The 22873-nt window shown below is 41.3% G+C and overlaps 5 protein-coding genes across 8 annotated transcripts in view; 2 read left to right on the top strand and 3 right to left on the bottom strand.

The window, feature by feature from the left end:
• The first annotated feature begins 5184 nt into the window (after positions 1-5184).
• Positions 5185-6782, top strand: nkx2.5 (NK2 homeobox 5). Its single transcript, XM_076104007.1, has 2 exons — positions 5185-5530; positions 6016-6782. The coding sequence occupies exons 1-2, from the start codon at positions 5185-5187 to the stop codon at positions 6627-6629; spliced, it is 960 nt and encodes a 319-aa protein (XP_075960122.1). The 3' UTR covers positions 6630-6782.
• Positions 6783-8306: 1524 nt separating this feature from the next.
• Positions 8307-11858, bottom strand: LOC142962581 (vesicle transport protein SEC20-like). 3 transcript variants are annotated; one of them, XM_076103154.1, is made up of 6 exons: positions 11519-11858; positions 10470-10631; positions 10317-10408; positions 10061-10165; positions 9771-9889; positions 8307-9575 (listed from the first exon to the last, which is right to left on the bottom strand). In XM_076103154.1, exons 1-6 carry the CDS (start codon positions 11597-11599, stop codon positions 9379-9381), a joined length of 756 nt encoding a protein of 251 aa, XP_075959269.1. In that variant the 5' UTR covers positions 11600-11858; the 3' UTR covers positions 8307-9378. The 3 variants fall into 3 exon arrangements, with proteins under 3 accessions (XP_075959269.1, XP_075959270.1, XP_075959271.1); XM_076103155.1 differs by lacking the exon at positions 10061-10165; XM_076103156.1 differs by lacking the exon at positions 10061-10165 and having other exon boundaries at positions 10539-10631.
• A 135-nt stretch (positions 11859-11993) lies between these two features.
• atp6v0e1 (ATPase H+ transporting V0 subunit e1) lies at positions 11994-14186 on the bottom strand. 2 transcript variants are annotated; one of them, XM_076103158.1, is made up of 4 exons: positions 13967-14186; positions 13432-13479; positions 12486-12613; positions 11994-12351 (listed from the first exon to the last, which is right to left on the bottom strand). In XM_076103158.1, the coding sequence occupies exons 1-3, from the start codon at positions 14068-14070 to the stop codon at positions 12520-12522; spliced, it is 246 nt and encodes an 81-aa protein (XP_075959273.1). In that variant the 5' UTR covers positions 14071-14186; the 3' UTR covers positions 11994-12351; positions 12486-12519. The 2 variants fall into 2 exon arrangements, with proteins under 2 accessions (XP_075959273.1, XP_075959274.1); XM_076103159.1 differs by having other exon boundaries at positions 11994-12348.
• Positions 14187-15759: 1573 nt separating this feature from the next.
• Positions 15760-19387, bottom strand: rpl26 (ribosomal protein L26). Its single transcript, XM_076103157.1, has 4 exons — positions 19298-19387; positions 18392-18563; positions 18159-18299; positions 15760-15925 (listed from the first exon to the last, which is right to left on the bottom strand). Exons 2-4 carry the CDS (start codon positions 18557-18559, stop codon positions 15797-15799), a joined length of 438 nt encoding a protein of 145 aa, XP_075959272.1. The 5' UTR covers positions 18560-18563; positions 19298-19387; the 3' UTR covers positions 15760-15796.
• Positions 19388-20103: 716 nt separating this feature from the next.
• ppp2r2ba (protein phosphatase 2, regulatory subunit B, beta a) overlaps positions 20104-22873 on the top strand; it is a 37035-nt gene continuing 34265 nt past the window's right edge. Inside the window, exon 1 of the mRNA XM_076103152.1 lies at positions 20104-20507. Coding sequence (XP_075959267.1) covers positions 20429-20507 — 79 coding nt within the window. The 5' untranslated portion in view covers positions 20104-20428. The remainder of the gene's footprint in view (positions 20508-22873) is intronic.

Below are 22873 nucleotides of genomic sequence, written 5' to 3'. Positions count from 1 at the left end.
TTCTGAAGCTTGACTCATACAAATGAGTAAAATTCAGGCCTCGGCCGCTTCCATTTTGAGTGCAATGCTAAATCACTGGAGTACCCCTTTAAAATTCCGGTTTCGTATCCAGTTTGCAAATGTCAACAGGGCACAACCTGTCCCTTAAAATCCATTAATCAGCTCATGAGCTACAACGCAGCAGTATCCTACCACTGACCTCAAACATCAGCTGTAGACAAAACTAAAGCAGCCCCAGAGGAGAAAGCTTCCTCGTATTTCCCCCGGGGGGGCTCTAACATCACCTTGAACTCAGCAGAGGACTGTGTGAAGCCTTGCCAGGCCTATGAACATGACCTGGGGAGTGCTCGTCAGGGGTGGAGGGGTGGGCGGGTGGGCGGGAGGAGGCAGAGGATGGAGCGAAGATGAAGGGGATGCTGCTGCCTCCATCACAGACAAGACAAACGACGCACAGACAGATGGCACTTGACATCGCTGCCACGTTCAGTTAGTTTCCAGTTACAACACGCTGACTCTGGATCAGCGGATGCTTAAGTCACACAATAAATGATACAACGTCCTGACCGCTGAGCGATCTTTGCCACAACAGAACCTCCGCCACAATCATTCGTATGATTAAAAATCCACATTTTCATCATAAACAGCATATGGTTTATGGATTAAGTCACAGTTTGGGTGTGTTCTTTCAACGGCCACATGGTGGTGGTGTAACTCATGAGGGAGTGGTGGACAGGACACAGGGCCAAGGGGCCAAAGATTGAACTCATCAGCTAGTAAACCACATCAGTCACGTCTAAATCAGTCAGTTCATGATATCTCCACCGCAGTTACTAATAGTATATGAAACATCCAGGGTGATGGAGACACAGCGTCAGACTGCAGTTGCCAAGGCCTGACCTTGAACTGAAAGCAAATTGGACAGTATCAACCATTAACTGACACGTGAGGTAATAAGGAGGCATACTGGGAAATATAATATATGATGATCTCTTCAACAAAGGATGGAACAACAGGTGGTGATATGGATTTACAACGTATCAGGGTCACACAAGAGCTGTCTGGTGTTATGACGTGACCGTAAAGGGAATCAGCTACAGCTAAAGGTTTATGTTTAATTTGAAGGGAATGGATTTCAGGTTGAGTCAGTTATGTTGTGTTATGTAAGTATAACTTTTAATTTGTATTATTGTGAGAAGAGGTCAGGCTGGAGCTGATTGCATTACATATAGTTGAAAAAATCAATAGGAAACATCTTTTTTTTATAATTGAATATGTTTACATCAAAACTCAGGATAATTACTGGCAGGAAGAAAACTGACTGATAACCTCAAAATTACATAAATACATATATATACACATGTATGTGTATATATACATACTTTTTTTTTTTTACCAAATTCTCTATAGAAATGCATTTGTCACATCAGACAATTCATCCAAAAATAGATAATATCCCACAATTCAATTTCCAATTGTATTTATTATATATTCATATTCTCTTTTGAAGATTGGTGCATTTCAACATAGTTCCCATTTGGACCCTAACACAGAATATGATCAGTCTGAATCATTGTATTGGTCCACAAGTTTGCATTATTGAATTGTTGGATTCTCCTTCTAACAATCTCATTTTGTTGGTGTTATAGGTTTGTGTTGTATGTTTGTAGTTTTTCTTATGATTTAATGTCGGATTTAGCAAAACAATGTAAGTGTTGTATCAAGATTGGTGCTCTACTTTTTGTCTTCTTAAACTATGAAAGAGTTTCCATTTGACTGAAAATTTGAATGTCTAGAAAATATGACAAATCGATCTGATGCAATTTTTTTTAAATAGAAAGCAATCGTACTGTCCACCAGAGTTTTAAATGCCAATGAAGTTTAGAGATTTTACAGATTTCGACATCACAGATCTTGTAACTCTATATGAACCGGGGTGTGTGGTAAGATCCTCAAACAGGTCCTTCTGGCTGTCCAGAGCTCCAGATTAAAGGCATCGGGAGAGGGCTTTTTCTTTTGGAGCCTGGAGACTTTGGATGAGCCTGTCTGGTCAGGCCAGTTCATTGTGTGTCCTCATTTGAATTCTGAAAACTCACTTTCTCTTTCTTCATTTGTGAAAAGTTTTATTTGATTTCACTTTATTCAAATGTTTTACACATTATTTCACTGGGTTATGAGACGTTTTTCTATTTGTATGTCTGTGTTCATTTATATACATTGGTATGATGCAGTCAAATACAATTACACATAATGTGTATTATTTTTTATTCATGTGTATCTATATGTCAATAGTTATATATATTTTTAAACTTATTTCAGGCTTATTTTCTAATGCTTTCATTGTTTAGTTGTTTTTTAGTTGGATTATTAGCCATGTGTTATTATTTGTATTTATTATTTGTTCTTTTAATCTTCTCCACAGTGTATCAGGGGTTGAAAGTGATTACATGTTCTCATGTAGATACTGTTGTATTGTATGGGGCTATATAGATAAAAGATGAATTGAATGTACTGTAGATAAAGATTTTGAGACACTTGCACGCTATATTTTAACATTTCTTGAGACTTTATTTATTTACTAGTTTTAGGGAAATGTTGGATTTTTTCTCACCTCTGACAGATTAGGTTTACTACTTGCAATTACATAATAAAAAATATTAGTGCACCTCATAAAATATGAGGTAAAACTGTAAAACTGTTAAGCCAATAGAACAAGTCACAACTACAAGGCCAACTGAAGGACCTAAAACATTAACAAGCAGCATACAATGCATCCACAACTCAACACACAGTCATCCTTCAGAACATGAAGTTAAACATTTCCCAATTTATAATTGTATACCTTTTATATATCAAACGTTTTGAAAGCAGGGACTGCATGTTGCTACAAAGTTTTACATAGGCCACTACCTACTGGTATTTTGAAAAGGTAAAGGTTTTTGTGGAGAAAGGGTAAAATCTTTGCTATGCCATTCTTAACCAGATTTACATCCAAATTAGTCTAATCACCAAAGAGTTAATGGATCTAAATCACCAAAAGGCCTCCAGGACAGAGAGCCCTTTTTAAAGAGGCGTTTTGCGCCACCAGGAAGGTTTAGGCAAGAGGCAAACATTTTAATTTAGGTCTCACACACACACACACACACACACACACACACACACACACACACACACACACACACACACACACACGCGCGCGCGCACGCACACACGGAGAGGCTCCCAACTCCGACCCTCAAAATACCCACACGTTCGTGCAGCGGAAGTTTTTAAGCAACCTTATCTGAAGCTTTATCTGAGTTGGAGATGTGCTGCAGAAAGACAGGTCAAAGGGGACCGCGGGGCTGCTGCGGGACGAAGCATTAGGGATATGAAACACATGCCAGACCTGTCATGTTCAATTTACAGTTGACTGAAAAGTTAACTCTCCAGCAGAACTGAGGACGTGTTCAATTTGGTGGATAATTTATCATTCCAGACGATTCATCTTTTTGAATTTCCCTTTAAAATAATAATAGAACACAATCAAACTTTACAGTCAAACCACTCAAAGCAGCGGAAATCAATCACGGTGAACACATTTTCCTCATGTCTTTTGTCCTCCCCCCCCCCCCTCCGACCCCTCCCCTGTGCGTTTACTTTATTTCGCCAATTATTACAGCAAGAGCCGGGCCAGTGTTGACTCTCGCTGCGCCTGAGAAAGATCGTCCAGCCATTCATCAGCTCTCGAGGCGCACAAATAGTCTTTAAAACTATAAACACCATCACTGGGTCGGAGACAGGGGGACCCATTTACCCCGTGGCTGTGCTAAACGCTGTAGATAAAACAAACGATAATACTGTCTGTCTCCTGTGACCGTCTCCACAGGCATTAATAGCAGGTTTAGTGCCAACCGTGCAGGGGGAAACACGTGTCGGCTACGCGTCATTGCGCACAGTTGTCTCCATTGTAATACCGTCCGGGGAAATTAGTTGTACTTTGTCATTTCTAAACCATACTTTATTGATTGCATGTTTAATTTGACATCTCATTTAACTATGAAGAATGCACGAATGCAAGGAGGCGGAAGTGTCTTTTTTTCCCAGTGGAATTTACAGCTGATTGCTGGTCTTGGAATTGAACAAGAAGTCAGTGAAATTTGCGAAATCAAAAGCGTAAAAGCAATAAAATTGGGCTGTTTTATCGGTTAAAAACGTGGGTGTCATATATGACACCGCTTTAGGGCCTGCAGCGTGGGTGGGAGTGTGTGTGCAGGTTTGTTGTCGTCTGTTATCACGTCCTGATAACGCAGACAGTGGCTCCAGAATCTCTTGGAGGCAGACAGCAGAGTGTGTCGCTCCTGGTTTCAGGTTCCGTGTTGAGGGACCCAAAACCTGTTGTCTGCTCCCCTCTTTCTTGGCGCTCGTCTGCTCCGTTTCCCATCGGATGAGGGACGGGCCGACACCCCCCAAACACACGCACGCGCACGACCAAGCTTATCAGACGCATCAAGCCCTTTTATAATTCCTCCCAGTGCCCTAAATGATGCACGTTTTGACTCATTGGTCGCTATTATAGATCGTTGATGTTCACGGAGTTAGATAAATCATTTCTCTTGCTACTTGAATGTGTGTGTAAACATCCGTCTAAATGGCTGGGCTTGTAGAATTTACTGTAAACGCATTTGCATTGTGCGTAATGACTGGGAAACTGAAATATATGAATCTAAAAAGATATTTATTAAGTTTCACTCAATTTATGAAGTTTTTGAAACAAGTCTATCCTCAAACAATGCATGGTTATATTCCCACCAGGATCAAGCTGATTTAGCAAATGCTTCTAACAAGTTAATTTGCTTTGGAAAGAGAGTAATTTGGTCTGGGCTGGTACATTTGGTGATTGAACGCATGTAGACGTACCAGACGTTACTTTACGTCACGAAATGGGAGTAGTACCAGTGGCTCCATGCAGAGTGTCCCACTGGCTCACCCCTCCCTCCCTGCGTCACCAGGAGGAGAGGGAGGCCAAGAAAAAAGTTTGGAGACAGGGTTGACATTCAAAATGCACAGTTCACTCAAGATCAGTCTGCTCCACCAAACTAATACTTAAATCCAGTAAATATTGCCAGGAAGGAGAGGGAGTTTGTTGACGTATTCTTTGTTACGTCCTATGACAGGTTAATAGATTTTTTTTTCCAGTTCTTGGCAATGTTTCCCAGCCCCAGCAGCACGTCCACTCCCTTCTCTGTAAAGGATATATTAAACCTGGAGCAGAGTCATGACGTTACGGTGTCTTCTCTGGACGTTTCTTCTCGTATGGACTGCTGCACTGTGCCGACCTCCTCCTCCTGCATGCTGGCCCGCCTGAAGCAGGAGCCTTTCCGGGACATGTCGTCCGCCGCCGCCTCGCTGTTTGCAGAAGACCTCCACGACTCCAGAGCCGGCAGAGGCAATGCACTCAACTTCGCCACTGCCTTTTATGGGAAAACCCTCATGGAGATGGATATAGTTAAGGATGGGGAATCAGACGCGTTTGAGGCGAAACGTAGAAAAGGTGAGCCGAGGAGGACACAATTTGATTTTGCAGGCGTGTGCAGAAATGAGGCCCACAGGCTCGTGCTCTTTTGATTTGTGCGAAACGCATCAGCAACTCTAAAGCAATACGCATTCATACATGATACACTCTTATATAAAACATGCTTCAAACCGGATGTTTTCAAAGTAAAAAAATATATAAAGTTGAGTTTATGGTTATCATTTTCTTGTAGACTTGCTAGATTTATTTTTCCAAAGCACATTGAATGCATCATGGGAAGCCAAGGGAACTGAATTACTAACATTGGCACAAATTAACAATAGGCTAAGTAATATATTACAACATATTATATAGGCTATTATTATTATTGGTCAGCAGTATAGCAAACATAGCTCTAGGCCAAGTGATGACAATAAATATCCATCCAGCCCCTTTGTTAACACAACTTTTGCAGATATATGTATATATTTTTTTCATCCTTTCTTTCTGTCTGGTGTGATCAGAGGAGTTCAGTCCTCCGACCGAGGCCGCGGAGGACATAAAAACCGACGACCCAGACCGAGCCAAGCCCCGGAGACGCAGGAAACCGCGCGTCCTCTTTTCGCAGGCGCAGGTGTACGAGCTGGAGCGCCGCTTCAAGCAGCAACGATACCTGTCCGCCCCGGAGAGAGACCACCTAGCCGGGGCGCTCAAACTCACCCCGACCCAGGTGAAGATCTGGTTCCAGAACAGGAGGTACAAGTGCAAGCGGCAGAGGCAGGACCAGAGCCTGGAGATGGTGTCCCTGCCGCCGCCCAGGAGAGTGTCGGTGCCGGTGCTGGTGCGGGACGGGAAGCCTTGCCTGGCGGGAGACACAGCCACGTACAACCCCTCCTACAGTATGGGTCACATCAGCCACTTCTCTTATAACAACTATCCAGCCTTCAGTAACTACACCGGCCCCAGCTGCAACACAAACTATGCGTGTAATTATCCTGCAGGCACAATGCAAACAATGCAAGGATCATCCAGCAACGGGAATTACATGAACTTTGGGGTAGGGGACCTGAATAATGTGCAGAACACATTTTCCTCCAGTAATGGGGTGTCTTCGTTACATGGCATTAGGACATGGTAAACTATTAAACACGTGTGTTGTGTTCCCTATTCAGTTTAACGGGATTATTTTATGACTGCATGCTTTTTTTCCCATTGTGCCAAGACTTTGCGGAGTTTGTGTAACTACTCTTATATTTAATTATTTACTTTTTTGTTTTAGTTATCAGCACAGTTGAATGATCTACATTTTTATTTATTTCAGTGACATTAGCAAAAAAAAAAAAAAAAAAAAAAAAAAAAAAACCTAGTTGGCAAACAGTTCTTATGTCAATTTAAAATGTCAAATAAAATCATTTCTTATTCTCATTTTATTAATGCTTTTTTTTCCTTCACACAATGGCTAAATATTTTACTTTTATTAATTCTACAAGGCTATTATTATTATTTGTCAATATTGCTGACATGCAACTATTTAATCCTAATGCTTTAAGTTGTTTAACGTAATAATTTGCCTCTGACTTTCAATCCCTAAATCATAAAAGAAAATATAAAAAATATAAAACAAAAGTATATAATATGTCATAGTGAACTATGGTCACATAATGCTCGAGCTGGACCATAAAACCTGTCGGCCCTCATGTGGTTTGTGTCTGGTTAAAATGTTCAAGTGGCTATTAGGACGCTTCCTTCAATATGCTTAAACAAGGTTAAAAGGTTGTTAAAAGTTTACACTTTTAACAAGCCGCTGTCAGCCGTGTGTTCGCTCTCCACGCATGTTTAAAGCTGCTGGGACAGAGATGGCTGTGAGCCGTGACCTTGACCTGCAATATATGTTATTAAATGAAGCTCTGCTGAGGAAATGCTGTTTTTAACAAACCTTTTGATTTTCATTTACTGTATTTTGTGTACAAGCATTTTATATACAATCTGGCAAAAGCCATCCTGACAGTCAGCGACCTTTTCTCTGTACAAATTCAAGATGTTACCTGATCCAAGATATTAATCTATTGTTGAACAATACTTGATTATTAAAGACTCCTGTTTTGAAAAAAATAAATCTGTCTTTGCTAAATCGTTACTGTGATGTATTTGAGAATTGACCAAGTTTAACGGGGCTCACAGTGAGAACGTACAGATAATGAATAGAACAGATAAATAACTGAACAACTTCAGCTGTAGAAATGACTACACGAACGTGGAGCTGGAGGGATTCTGTCTGGTTGTTTATGGCATCAGTGTGGGGCAGCTTACGCTCCCCCTGAGACCCCAGTCCACTTGTCCAGATACAAACCCAAACACTTGATTGACACTACCACAGTGCTAAATGCAAGAATAGTCCAATTTGCTCGACAGAGAGCCAGAGGCCTCGTCTAAGTGTGCAGTTATAAACAGGCTAGCTCTGCCCAACTGCCACCACTTTACAGGAGTAAGAGACGCTTAGTCATCTCTCAGGTCTCTCCACACACGCTCTGTCGTCCCATCTCTTTTTAAACAACACACGGTCGAGAAACATGTCAAACATCAAGCCAGACGACATTATGTTTATTGATGGTCAATATGGACAACATGAACACATATCAAACTAAATGGCAATGCCATGGCAATTGCAGAGGGTAGCAAGGTCATGTATAGCTCCTCTGGCCACCCTCTCCTCCGAGGTGTTGAAAAGGCAATGTCAGATAACAGCACCACACAGACCTAAAAATATCCCCCCCCCCCCCCCCCCTCACCCTCACCCTCCACCCACACTGGAAAAGGGAGAGGGGAAACGGGTCGGAATAATCTGCTTTTCCGGGTCTTATCTGAAGAAAGGCAGGGATGCATGCTGCTCTATCTCTGCCAGTGTGATGAACACGGCTGCTCCTCTGAGCTCTTCTGCTCCGCTGCAGGCCAGAGCCACGCTGACGCGGGCGGAGATGGAGGGAGGTGTGCACACTCGATTTTTGATTTTTTTTCTTTCTTCTGATATCAGGTGATGAAAAACGGTTCGGTTAAAACATCTGTTAGTAAAGAATATATATATATAGGAATATATCCTAATATCTTTCCCACAATATACGTCCTCAATATTGTGACATTTACCAGTACTGTTGATTAATAGTAATATACTACAATAACGTTGCTTAAATGACATGCAGGCCAATACAAGCTTGTTCAACTGAAATGAACAGCGGCACTTTGTTTTGTGATCATCAGATTCCACTGAAATTCTGTTTGCATTATGTTTCTTAGACATTCTTCTTATGAGATGAGTTTTACTGCATTCAGCACATTATGAGCTGTCACGACAACATCTGAAGTAAGGTAAGAGAATATTTTAGCTGTCTAAGAATTAATTTCAGTACTAACAAACACACACACACACAGTATGGCTATTAAAACAAAACCGTACTGATATCTTCCACAGGAATGTAAAAAATAAATGATTATTATCCGTCGTCCATTCCTCTCACGATTGATTTCATTAAAAGCAATGCACAGCATCACTGTCACACCAACCAAGGATGGATGTCTGACACATTTTGTGTCACCAACACGTACATTTTTTTTCCCCCTCACGAAAATGAATTATTCCCTTTGTATGTTGAACCAAAACATTCTCAATAAAAAAATTAAAAAAACACCGCACGGAACTAGAGGTTTATCTTCACCCTTTGTTGACAATATTTCAAAGTTCAGCAGAGTGAGCAGTCCACATTCCACCGAGCAGACGCTGGTGTGTGTGTGTAATATGACACGCGGCAGTCAGGGTTGTTTAAAATCATTGGCGCTGACCACGGAAAGTACAGTATGTGGTAATGGGAGAGCTCCTCAGAAAGGTACCTGGTCTATAGGAAGGGGAACAGTCTCTTCTTGAGGATGTAGAGAACTGTGGCGAGGAAGAGGGCGATCGCCAGGAAGATGAGCAGTTTATCAGTGAGCTCTCTGCGGTTGTACTTGGTGATGAGTTTCCTCCCGAGCTGGATGGTCCCCGTCATGGTCTTAAACTCCTCATTGGTCTCTTGGATTGTCCTCGAGGAGGTTGCTGCGAAGAAGAGATACACAGTTAACATAAATGATTAGACATTTAAGACGGTGTGCATTAACATCAAATCTGTAAATCCTTTTGAGTCTTCTAAAGTCGGTGGCCATGAGGATTTTAACCCAACCTAGAGTATGTATCCACTGCAGGCGACACAGTGTTAACACAGTCTTTACATCAGGTGTTTCCTTCACCAACCTAGTGACGTCATGGTCTCCTCGCTCTGCTGAACCTGCTGCGCCATCATCCGGCTGATGCTCATGAGATTCTCTGTAATGTCACTGGTGGTCTGGGCCAGGCCCTCTTTGGTCATCTTCCTGAGAACAAGACAGCAGACACAACTATAGAAGTCGGAGAACTAAATTAATGTATTCTATAGAAGGATGTAAAAACAATGCACTTTTCTCAATACAATTTGCCAAGACATTAAGCTGATCCCCGTCTCTGACTGCATCTCATTTAAGAGGAAGTAGCACACATCCGCTCACCTCTGCCTCACACCGCTATCTGCTCCATTAAGAAGTGCCTGCTTTTCCATATTGTCTATGGACAGTTTGCTGGCCAGGTTGGCTTTCCTCCAACCTGTCTGGTTACTGCAAGAACAGACATAAATAATATGTATGAATATTTTCATTAAGTAGACATTATGCAAGTATAAGCTGGCGATTTGCACATGCTTGTACAACAGTTCACATGTATACAAGTCAGGGAGTAGCAACATATTTTAAAATGTATAGACATTACCTCAGCATCTGTTTCCTGTGTCCCTCTACCTGACTGATCAGCGCTTGCTTGTCTGACTCTTTGTCCTGCTCCATAGCTATCTGCTCAAAATCCTGTCAAAGTGGCACAAATGTTTCCTGAGTTATTGATTATCATTGAAAGTGGTTGATGCACAGCCCATAATGGGGTTCTGTCGTGTTTGCCGAGACATTTTAAAAAATAAATAAAAAGAGTATTTCTTACCTGAATCCGCAACCTGAGATTGTGGAAACTCTTTTTGACGTCTGCGTTCAGTTCGGTCAGCTTGCTTTGAGGGCCTGAGCACTCAGTGACGTCCTGGTGAGACATCAAGACGAGGATGAGAAAGACAGGTGCATATACGTTTTTATTGTCACTGTAAGGTGAGGTCAGTGGTATCGACATGCTGCACAGTTACAGTGAACCACCATTGGGACTCTGTAAGCAAGAGGTGCATCATTCTGTTAGGTGGCAATAATCTGTCAACATGGGACACCAAATGTGCTCAGAGAATAAAGCAACTCTAGGCCTGCAATGGTCATTTGCATTATGGTCATTTGCAATCACAATTTCCCACAGTCCAAAGAGGCCTTGTTTTCTCCCCTAAAGAACAGTTCAAAAACGAAAGGTATTTGATTTAAAATGTTATATAATAGAGAAAAGGGTGAATAAATATTTTGTATTTTTGCTTACAATTACTTTTAACCATTAGCTGATTATCAAAATGTGTCTCAATTATTACAAACATACAAAAAAATAAATATAATAATAATTACTGGGAAAAGGCTAATCAAACTTGGTAAATATTAGTGTTATCGTTGATCCTACTGGAAATCAGTTTAAATATGAATCATCTCTCACTGTCAGAATAACGTAAACTTTAATTATAGCCAATTTACGACACTGGTGACGTCAGTCCAGTTGTCTTCTTTTACTGGCAGTTTTGATTTCCCATTTGGTACAATTACCTTATCAGTGAGGACATTAGGCACATTTCAGAGATACGCTGCAGCACTTTTGCTCTGCTGATGGCGGCAGCTCATCCTGAGAGAGCGGCTCGAGCTGCCGGTACACCGGCTGCCTGCAGCTGGGACCGGGTAGCACGAACGCTATCAGACAACAACACGATTCCTTTGAATGACAAGCTAAAACACCAGCGTGTATCAACGTGGCGCTAAGTAGTCTTACCAAATAAATACTCGCACCTGGATGAGAGCTTTGATTTCCAGGTCATATTTGAGTATTTCTTGTTCACATATTCGGACGTTGACATCTGAGGACGCCATTTTGCCAAGGTAGTAGGCTCAAACTACGGAAAGCAGGAAGCCTGTTTTGAACGTCGACTGTCAACTTTGTCCATACAAACCGAACCGTCACATTTTATGCTATTAAAAACAAACCAGCCTGAATAAAAAAACAAAAAACATTCTCTATATAAAACAATAAATAATTAGATGTATTTTATATGCAGTCTGAAATAAATAACTTTCAACAGCCTAATAATGACATATATGGTAATAAAATGCATACATCTTTACATGTCAACATAATGAGGACAAATAATCATATTTACAATGACATTACTGACTAGGAAAATGAAGTCCTAACAGTCAACACTTAAAAAGGTAAACATCATGAGCTCATATAATAGGCAACACAAATGACAAAAGTTACAGGACCAATGGTGCTGATTATTGGTTTATTATTAACAACTACCAAATGTATTACATCCATCACTAATATTATGAGACAAAACGAGATCACATCAAACACACGTCATGAGGCACGGTCATTCATATTAACAGTAAACAGGATATACACAACATATAAACCAAACAACAAGGTCGTTTTAATTTAACGTAAAGCACATTCAGTGAGATCTCCCTTTGGGAAAACATTTTTTGTACAAGGCACCAGTGTGGGCGTCACTCAGTAATCACACAGGGGTCTGAGTTTAAGGCGATTCAGAAGGAATGATCTCTGCATGAAATTAGGAGAAACATCTATTGGTCTGCAGCCATGTCAGGTCCCCCACCTGCTGGCAGAAGTTACAATAAACAAAGATTTAGAAAAACAAACAATAATCATACATTATCTATAGACTACACGTACCGTCTCTATGAGCTGAATAAAAGGCACAACATCAAATGTCTTTCAGAGGAGGAAGTTTACCTGCATGGTCAGGAAGAGGTCCTGGAAGAGTACATTACTGCCAGTGATAGTTCAGGTACCAGATGGTGTCATTGGACAGAGTGGGTCCAAACAGTGGGTTCAGCTGGGCCAGAATCGCTATCAACCAGCTGATGGACAGATAGGATATTAAGATCACGTGTGTCAATACAAAACAACTCTGCAACAAAACTGTGCAATTGAAAACACACCTTTTAAAGCTCAATTTCCTATTCTCTAAAAAAAAAAAAGAAGCTAATTCTGAATTTAGGCCCACATTTTCAACATCAAACTGAGGACCTTCGGGAAAATAACTTCACTTGCCTCCAACACTACTTTGTCTCTGCTGTGCTCTTTTGTCCATCTCACGTGACACCATAGTTCACCATATATTGTGAATATAAATAACTTATCACAAGACAGAACTACTAAATGGATGTACTAACCGCAATGACGAGCTTTGTTGTATGATGACACTAATGCACACATTAATATGGAGTAAAGGAGGAGAAACAATTATCTCCACGGTGTCAGCTATACAAATGTAGGTCCATTTGTGTACTCTGTTTTATTATTAATGATGCACGTTATTAATGTTGCAAACTAAGATTATGTTAGAAAATAATGGCCATTACAATTTTCTAAAGCCCAAGGCAACATCTTCAACAGTCCAAAATGAATCAATAATACAAAGAAAAGCAGCAAGTCTTTACATTTATAAAGTTTATTTATATTCATTTATAAAGCCATTTTTGCTTATCAAACTACTTAAACGATTAATGTTAATTATTATCCAAATAAATGGCCATAAATTGTATATAAATGGATTAATCGTGATCATTTCAGCGATATATATTATAAACCTGATTAAATATGTGTTATTGGTGAACATGTGTCACAACATAGTGTTAAAGAAATCCTGGTACATTTCCAGGATGATGATACTTACAACAGGTAGCAGCAAACTGCAGTCAGCACCAGCATCGTGACAACCACTCTGTGGGAACAGGAGGAACATTTAAAAGTGGTAAACTTAACATCTAGTGACTCTATAAATGGGTTTGAAACACATCACAGGCTGTTAACAGCTTGATCTCGTGATGCGAGTGACCAACAGGCAAATAAGGGAAGTTTCATTCTGCTCATTTTCCAGAGATGGAGTATATTTACTCTTGATCTAAATATATGTGAATAGACAGCATAGATGTGTATCAGCCATGTGTCAATAACCCCAGAATAAAAGAGGTAACAAGTGGCTGTCAAATTGGCTTCAGTTAGCTAACGCTTACTTTTACTTACTAGCGAGTTCAGTTCGCCCACAAGGTTTACATTTCATAAATCGTTCAGGTAACGTTGAGAAACCGTTTGTAAAAAGTATCGCCACTGTGTACACGGCGCAGCTACTTGTATCCAAAGAGTCACGGGACAACATAGCATTACAAACTTTACTTGCTAACTAGCTGAAGTGAAGCTAACAAACTCACCCTCTGTTGGGTCCTTTGGGGATAAACCAGGGCACCACTCCCCCAACAATGCCCCAAAACAGAGTCACCACGGACATAGCGATCACAAAGCCGAGGTCCGCCATGGTGGTGTTTTTCTTAAAAACCAACAATAACTCCGAAGCACAAACTTTAGACGACTTCAGTAGAGTCCAGCTGCCAGACAGGATCCACAGTGCGACAGAGAGCACGTATCACGTGACCATTAACCACAGAGGGCGGAAGTAAAATGAGTCTTTCTGTGTACTAGACATGGAAAACATCTGCTTAAAGATGCAACAAGGACAATCTAACATTATGTCCCCCAGTAGATCAGCGAGGTATTTGATGTATTATGACATTCAACAGTGAAGAGAAAGTAGTAAATTAGCTTGTACTATATCAATATCATTCATATTTTTCTTGGAAAAGTAGCAGAAGTTGTTAAACAAACTTGGTAAGGTATGTTGCTTGGACACTTCACTCGGAAATTTCTGTCACGTAGTATTTCATATCAGAGTTCCTAGAATTTGGGAAGGTTCAGTCTGTGGTAAAAAAGTGCCACCTGTCGTTCATTTTATAGAATTACAGAATGACTCGGACCACACAGGCAACAGGCCCCTGCTGTTAACAACAATGTGGCAAAAGATGACTTAAATCTGATTTACTTCTACTTTTATTAGAACCGTTACCATCAAATGTTAATACCGACAACATTTCAACGAATAATATCACCATGAACTTCCCCAGTTGATTACTTACATTAAGACAGCTACTTGTATGTATTACAAGTTTTCTGAAATGGAATGTTTAAATGTACAGATAAGACAATTGTATTAAATATGTGCTATAGATAGGAATGAAGCTTGAAGGTTTTGTGTTTGTAAGTAATGAAGCGGAGATTTCTCATTTAGAGAAAACGGTCTGTAAACATATGGATTGTAAAATTATATATATTTTGAAAAACACTTCCAAGTGATTTGGGTAAAAAAATGTTAATAGATCTGGAAAATGCAAATGAGGCATTATCTATATTGTTAGTTAATTCATTTTGAGATAATCTAGGAGAAATAGACTATTAAAATAAACACCTAAATATGTATTTTGAATGTTCTTTCCACTAACCTGAAAGTACATATGTTACGGAAGCAAAATAGCCCAAAATCTCAAAATTGATCAGAGCCTGAAAAACCTGTTTTAGATCGATACTCCCTTTTCGTGTGCGACCATAAAAAACGAGCAATTCAGCGACACATTCATGAATCCACCAGGAGCATTTCATTCAGACAACTTCCTTGTTTACCGATTTCTGACAGACTTTAACCAAGAGGCCAATTTCAATGAAATATCATTTCTATGCAAATATCACATCTGGGCCTTTGCATCATCTTGTCAGCTCAGTTTTGACATCTTTACGCCCAGACGGGTCCCGTACACCTCTGCATCTATACATGCACACCTCAGAGGAGCACAATTCATCAGCTTTCAATTAGATTCTCTGTAGAGCAAACTACTGCCGGCAGAAACTCATAAATAAAAACAGTTCCCTACACATGGCTGGTGCAACATTCATTTGAGCACTGGATTAACAGCAGTGCACTACAGTGGGCTACGTACAGACCGTTCATAATGATCAAATCTATTACAGGTGATGAACGTACAATAATCTTGGTGTAAAAAGTACCTCAAACAAGTTGTGCACGTTTTAAATAGAAATTCCTGGACCTACAAATATATATTTGACACCATGCACAACATTCCCACCTCCACAGTTCAAACAAGACAGACAAAGTATGCTCCATTTATACAGTTTATTGATACGAAAGATCATTTTCAGTCCTGCATCTTCTCAATGGTCTCCTCCTTGTATTTGCCCTTCTCCTTTCCATCGGCGCGAGACTTGGCCTTGCGCTCCAGGATCTTCTTGCGGTCCTTGTCCAGCTTTAGCCTGGTGATGACCACCTGCAAAGGAAAACACATAGCAGGTTGTTGAACAAGTCATAGAATGCCTCTTTGGCAGTAGTATCAGCCATAAAGAAAGCCAAAGAATGGCTGAAACTAGTTCTCAGTGGGCATTCTGCAGTCTGTTGATTAACCACTACAAATACACAACTTTAAATCCAATGCAACACAAATGGCACCACAACCTAGACGTGACAAAGGTCTGACATGTTTGATAGTTGTTGGGCTTTAATTATTTGCTCATGGTGTGCATGAACCACAAAGATGTGTATATTTAGATCACAGCATTACATATTGCTGTCAGTGGAGTTACCCACTAATGTCAAGTTCTCTTAAATATTGTCAAGTAAACCTTTTCACTGCAGATAAAGAGGCCACAAACAGGTGTCAATAACAATTATGGCTGAATTCCATTGAATTTCACTCTTTATTACTGGAGCACTTATGGCATATTGCGGAATACACTTAACATCGTACAAGGAAGTGTCTGGATTGAATTTAATATGTGGTCATATGGCTCAACGTAGCCAGACTTAGAGCGGAGTCAAAGGGAGGAGAACCGAGGTGGAAGCTAAGCTAACCCAGCTAGGACCTAAGGCTATTCCGCCACCCAATCTGCTCCTGGCTAATGTTCGTTAGCAGGATAATTCAGGCTAACCCAGCACCGGGAGGTTGGTGACTGTCCAGTGGCACAAGAGAGGGGCGGACTATTTACATCAATGATGCTAGGTGCTCAAACAGTCAAAGCTAACGGACATAATTTCCCTGACGTCCACTTTTTCATCTTAAGATGTCGGATATATTGCCATCTTTCTGACAGCCCAACACTTATTAAATTTGATCATGATTACAAAAATATATGTGCGCTGTACCGAATATAATGTTTTAATTAATTAAATACAAGAAAACATTGTGGTGGGGTCAAAAAAAGCCACAGCAGCACGGTGAAAAATGACAAACTGTAGGACTGGCAGGTTTGCTGCAGTGGGTTGAACAATAAGACTGTCACAGGGCAACAGTTCATCCGGTTAGTCAAGTCAACTTTGTATGAATGACCCAATATACATCTGCCTCAGGGGGCTTTACAATCTGTTAAGCAACCGACACCCTCTGTCCTTAGACCCTTGCATCAAATAAGGAAAAAAACATCCAACAGGCCTTTTGCACAGCCGACATTTAGGAGGAAAAGCACGTTACTAATAATGTGGGCTAAAGTCTGTCCCAGTCTCTCAGTGAGCCAACAGGCATAAGAAGAAGACCTACAACCTGAAGCAACTAAAATGGAATGCAGCCATCAATTGCTTTTATTATATTAAAACCGCTCTATTATTGTATTATCTTTTCAATCTGACCAAGTTAAACACTGCATATTTTGTTTTGTGTCACTGCAAGATCCACTTGGTGCTTCCTTGTTTCTTACCGTCTTTAAGATCTTAAAAAATTAAGTTGGATATTCATTTTAACAAACACTTCCTAGTTACGCACACAAAAATTCAAGGTTGATAACAAGAGAGCTCGAGTCTGGATTATATGATGGACCTATCGAAGGCTGAAAGTGGAGAAATAGTCGACAACCACTGGTAAGAGACGTACCATTTTATCGTTTAAGACAACTTCGTATTGCTGAAGTAGCTGCCTCACATATTATGGATGTAAATGTGGTGGAAAACATCAGAAACACTTCTCAATAATAAGCAGTCCAATACAACTCCACAAATGACTGCCTCACAGAACACCACAAACTTAAATCTGCACCTCTTTCACAGTGTTAAGAACCGAATAATCCCCATTTACTTCAAGCCTTTCACCTGATATACATGGGTTAAAAAATTAAATAACGTGTGGGCCTGCAATTTTTGTCTAATGATGAAATCTACAGCACAATTGTTCTACCGATCCCACCTCTATTGCAGAGTGCTGGTAAGGGCAGCCATACAACTTCTGAAGCATAATAAAAAACATCCGTTACTTCCAGGAACAATAGAAGAAAAGTAGGATACAATTCTCCTCAGGGAAATGGTGTTTATGCTGTAACAGTTTGTGTAACACTTGTTTTTTTACTTCACTCAATGAAATGCCAAACAGGAACAGGGACACATCTCAAAAGTGTGCGTCTTAACACGGCTAAATAGGTTGAGATTCATCGACTTTGAATAATACAACACATTACGCAAATGTCTTGTTCCTCTGAGGAAGGCACACCAATCTGAGGATGTACACGACCGTGTCTCACCTTGCTCGGGTGGATGCCGACATGGACTGTGGTTCCGTTGGCCTTCTCTCTCTGCACACGCTCAATGTAGATGACGTACTTTTTCCTGTAGACCTGCACCACTTTGCCAATCTGCTGGCCTTTGTAGTGTCCACGGACAACCTGTTTGTGAACAACACAATCCAGTCAAGCATGTGCAGCTTACTCTTTTAAGACAACTATGACAAACTTTCAGCGATCCAAAAGTACAATACCTGGACTTCGTCATCTTTGCGGATGGGCATGGACCTCACGTTGTACTTCTGGCGGAGCTCCTTGGAGAGGGGGGAAGACATGATCTTCCTCCTGATGTGTGAGGGGGCATTGAAGTGCCTCTTGCGGTTCTTGCGGCGGGAGGACGTTACAAATGGATTCAGCTTCATGATGCTGAGCACAAACAAGACATACGGGTTATTAAACAGTTGACCACATTTACAGGATTGAAAACATGCAGCCGTTGACAAGTCACTCAAAAACTGCTGAAAACGTTGAGCTACACAACGATATGAAGGCAAGTTAGCAAAAAGATGCTAATCTACAAACGCCAGTATCAACACGTTTGAGTACTTTGGGGAACTTTAGTTTCTCTGCACACCAACTCCCCTGAAACCTATAAAGTACCGTAATGCGACTAGCATTGCAGCTACTCCAACATCTCAGCTAACGATATTAAAACAGTAATTTAGCTGGCTAGCTAGGTCATGGCTCGACTTCAAATGCTAAACTAGCAAGAGGATGCTACTTAGTTAGCATAATATAACAGACGGACTGGAGCGTTAGCATTTCAGTGCCAACAGTAACTCAGAAACATAACCGAGCGAGTTGCAAACAAAACAGAAAACCCATTAACGGTAAAAGAGCCGAACATCAGCCGCTAGCACCGGGAATCAAGCACCTTCACTAACAGTAGCCGACATGCGGAGACTGGCGGACCCAACAGGGGCACTAAACAGTGAGAGGTTTAAACAAGCAATCTATCATCAATATGGGTTTAATATTGGCCGTATTTTAATGGTGACAATGTCTACGAGGTGTTTCGACGTTTATATGGATACACGGTGACACCAAAGGGAGGATGGATGGTGATAACTTTAGTGAAATAATCTGCCAGGAATTCTTACCCTGCCGTTTGCTCCTCTATGGCCGGCGGAAAAGAGAGTTACATAGTACTTCCGCTGGCATTAGTTCACACTCAAGTCTCGCGAGATGCACTTAAAATGGGAATAAAATACACACGAATTACAATAAATATATAAAAAACAAGCACTTACATAATATCATATTAGTATTTAAACGATGTTGCGTGTATTTCAAATTTCCTTATATATGATTATTTTTTGTTTTTACTTTTTTATGTAAAATTATTCTGCATTATTACCGCAAGTGCATTATTACCGCAAGCTAAAGTTTAAAGCATGAATTTCACGAGACCCATTTTTTAAACATCTTTCACTAGTTTTATACTTACTTTATACCTAGTTTTATTTTTGCGTCATTATAACTCTGGTTTGCTGTCCACGCAGATTACCACAAGATGGCGCCAACCCCAATTAATCAATAACCTGGTCAGTTGGAAACAAGTTTTGTCTATGATTCATCAAGTTCTGTCCAATGTTCATCACACACAATAAACTATCGCGTATTTGCTTCTTTACTCTCAGGCATTTTCCTACTACCACTTAGAATAAAGAATTTACTCTACAAACACAAATATACCGGCACATCACAGTGAAACCAGGAAATGTGTAAATCAGGCAGGCTTTTATGGATGATAGATTTAATAGCGGTCCAGATTCACGTGGGAACAACGTAATCATCCCTATAATTGCACTCCAATAAGCTGACACACAAACACGAAGGGGTGGGGGTGTTTACACCGGTAGACCACACATACATTGACCTCCCATCTGAGCGGACAGAAGACGACCCCCCCTGCGCTGCTGTCACTCCAACAACTATATTCACGGAGTAAACTGCCGACACGGATGCGGAGGTGCGCTGACATTGTGCGCTGTTTGCTCCCCGGGCAGCGCGCAGTTTCACCGGAGCCTGCCTGCCTGCCTGGCTGCGCTGTCTGCCTGCGAAAAGTGATGCTGTCATAGCCCCCTGCGCCGCGGACAGAGAGCCTCTTTCCCCTCCCGCACCACCCCCCACCCCCTTGGTTCCTCTCTGGCTTGCTGTCGCGGCGGCAGTGCGGATGTGGAGCCCGCAACGCAACGCTCTTCACCCGTCGGCAAGCATCGGAAAAGAAGATGAAATGTTTTTCCCGTTATCTGCCGTACCTCTTCCGCCCTCCGAGCACCATCCTGTCCTCCACTTGCCACACCGAAGGTAGGGTGGGACGCCGAAGGGGGGGGGGGGGGGGGCTGCTGCCACGGGCTGTGAGTTAATGCTTACTTTGTGCGTGTGACATGAATGTTTAGGCTGCTCCTCCGTCCCTGACACATACAGCGGGCCTTTACGTGTGTGTTGTCAGAAGTTAGATTGTCCAGCTGTGGGGCTGCTAACCCACTGCAGATGTTGTCACAGTGCACGAAGTTGTTGGAGCCATTCACAAATGTAGATGTGAGGAAAAGAAAGACGCAAATGACTGAGAGGATTTGTGTGATTGTGTGTCGGTCTGGGGCAAATAGCCCTCCTCGTTTAACTAATTTTGCTTTCCTCAGAGCTGTCGACACACAGGCTGCAGCACGTCAAGAGAGGCACTCAGTTTGTGGAGTTGCATGACAAGTGTATCACCCTTTCACACTTTGCTTCAAACTCCTATTGGCAACATGGGTGGCAATAGGCCTTTCTGAGACAGGATCAGACTTAATTAATCTGCAATTCACTCAGTTCAGAGGGGTGGAATTTCCTCCAAATGCCAAAAGCCTTACCATGTAAATACACCCAGTGTATACACAGTCATTGTGCTGAAAATGACCAACGTCGTGACAGCAATAAATGAGTTCATAAGAGCGGGTCCATTCATCCTTCTGATTGTGCTGTCAGACTGGGCCCAAGAGGGTCTGAGTGTTTGTATAACCAGCCATTTACTAGGTCATAATGTGGAGACTGAGCCACTGCATTATTTAGCTTTGCATGGTTGCCCTCCTTCCTGTGCACACTCTACCCCTCAGCCCCCTGGCACAGGAGGGAAGATAGTGTACAGTGAAGTATGTGGTGGCCAAAGTCAAGGCCCTTCACAGCCTGTAGAGCTGACCTATATACTGTATATATTTAGTAAACAGAAGGAAGACGTGGAAGTAATTTATGCACCACTTCCACTATCCTCCTGAGCAATTTTACATTAATTAGCCATTTCAAATATGATAACATTGTTCTTGATTTGTAGGAATTGAGGCCTCAAGGATTAAGAGTGAAAGATTATTTATTGACAAAATATTGAATTCAGTGTACGAAAGATAACATGAGCTTTACACAGAACTTGGAATTACAACAAAAGAGAAAATACATTCTGAACGACACTATGAAAATAAATATACAAAGATTTCATGAGGACATTTTGGGGTTGTGGTCTAAAGAAGGAAAGGCAAACTTTTCAGGGATTAACGCATTTTGAGATTCAGCCAACAAAGTGTAAAAAATGACAATGCACTCAAAACAATTATTCTTGAAGCAAAAGTGTAATACATTAAAGAAACTGGTCTTTGTCTTTCGAGTTACTTGTGACAAATTGTCACGATGACATGGTGTAATCATCGTGACAAAAACAAAAAGTGAGATGTGGTTGAAAGTTCTGGAAAACGTGAGTAAGCGCATCTTGAGTTCAAAACATTTTTTTTGTCAAAGTACCTACGTTCTTGTTAAAAAATGTTCCCATGTTAACAGCTGCGTCTGCTTTGTTGAAATGTGATATTTGAACAATGACTACACCACACTTTTTATATACATAGCCAAAAAGATTCTTTGCCAAGTCAAATGTTGAGATATGATCGTCTGAGTCACAAGTGTGAGGTCAACAAACACGATCTTCCTCTCCCGCTCTCTCCTCGTTCTCCCTTAGACTCTCATTCCTTCTGCCTGAGATAAGGGAGTGGTATAATAGAGGAAGTGATAGATCAGTAAACATGGAGCTGCAATGCTCCGCCACAGGGTGATACGTGATCCTGCGTTGCTCTCTGTGTGGAGAAATGCGAAACAGTTGAACTAAGAAAGCGAGTGAGAGACGATGAATCTCATGCGCTGGAGGCCAGCGGGGTGTGGTGACACAGCAGATGACCGTGGAAACATGGTGTAAAAATAACAGAGGCCATCTCATCTGCACGTTATCTACGGTTTGTGTTAAAAAATACGAAAAAGTAGAAGCCAGTAAATGTCGGTTTGTTTACGCTAGCAGTTGCGCTTCCTGTCTTGACCTTGCTACCGGGCTTCGCCTTTCCATAAGACCTCCTGGTCCTTGAGGAAGCTTCTCCGTGGGCCGCTGTAGCCCTCGTCTTTCCTCTCAAGCGGCCCCCTCCTTTCGTCAACATTTCCCAGCATTCATGTCCGGCCCAGCTGAGCCGAGATCCCTCCAGGGAAGAGGAGTATGAAAAATACATTATATAAGCCCCGTACTGGACCATATTGTGTGTGTGTGTGTGTGTTCTCTTTGTTTATCTGGACCATTGTTGAGAGCGGTGTGCCAGCATCAGTCAGATTCACCTGGGTCCAGTCTCTGAGGGATACAGCCAGCTTTTTGCTGCCTGTGTGTTTTA

Source organism: Anarhichas minor, unplaced genomic scaffold (genome assembly GCF_050575085.1).
Source record: "Anarhichas minor isolate MPS153535 unplaced genomic scaffold, ASM5057508v1 ptg000028l, whole genome shotgun sequence".
Classification (NCBI taxonomy): Eukaryota; Metazoa; Chordata; class Actinopteri; order Perciformes; family Anarhichadidae; genus Anarhichas; species Anarhichas minor.
Note: the sequence above shows the minus strand (reverse complement) of the source record. Positions and strands in the feature narration are given on the sequence as shown.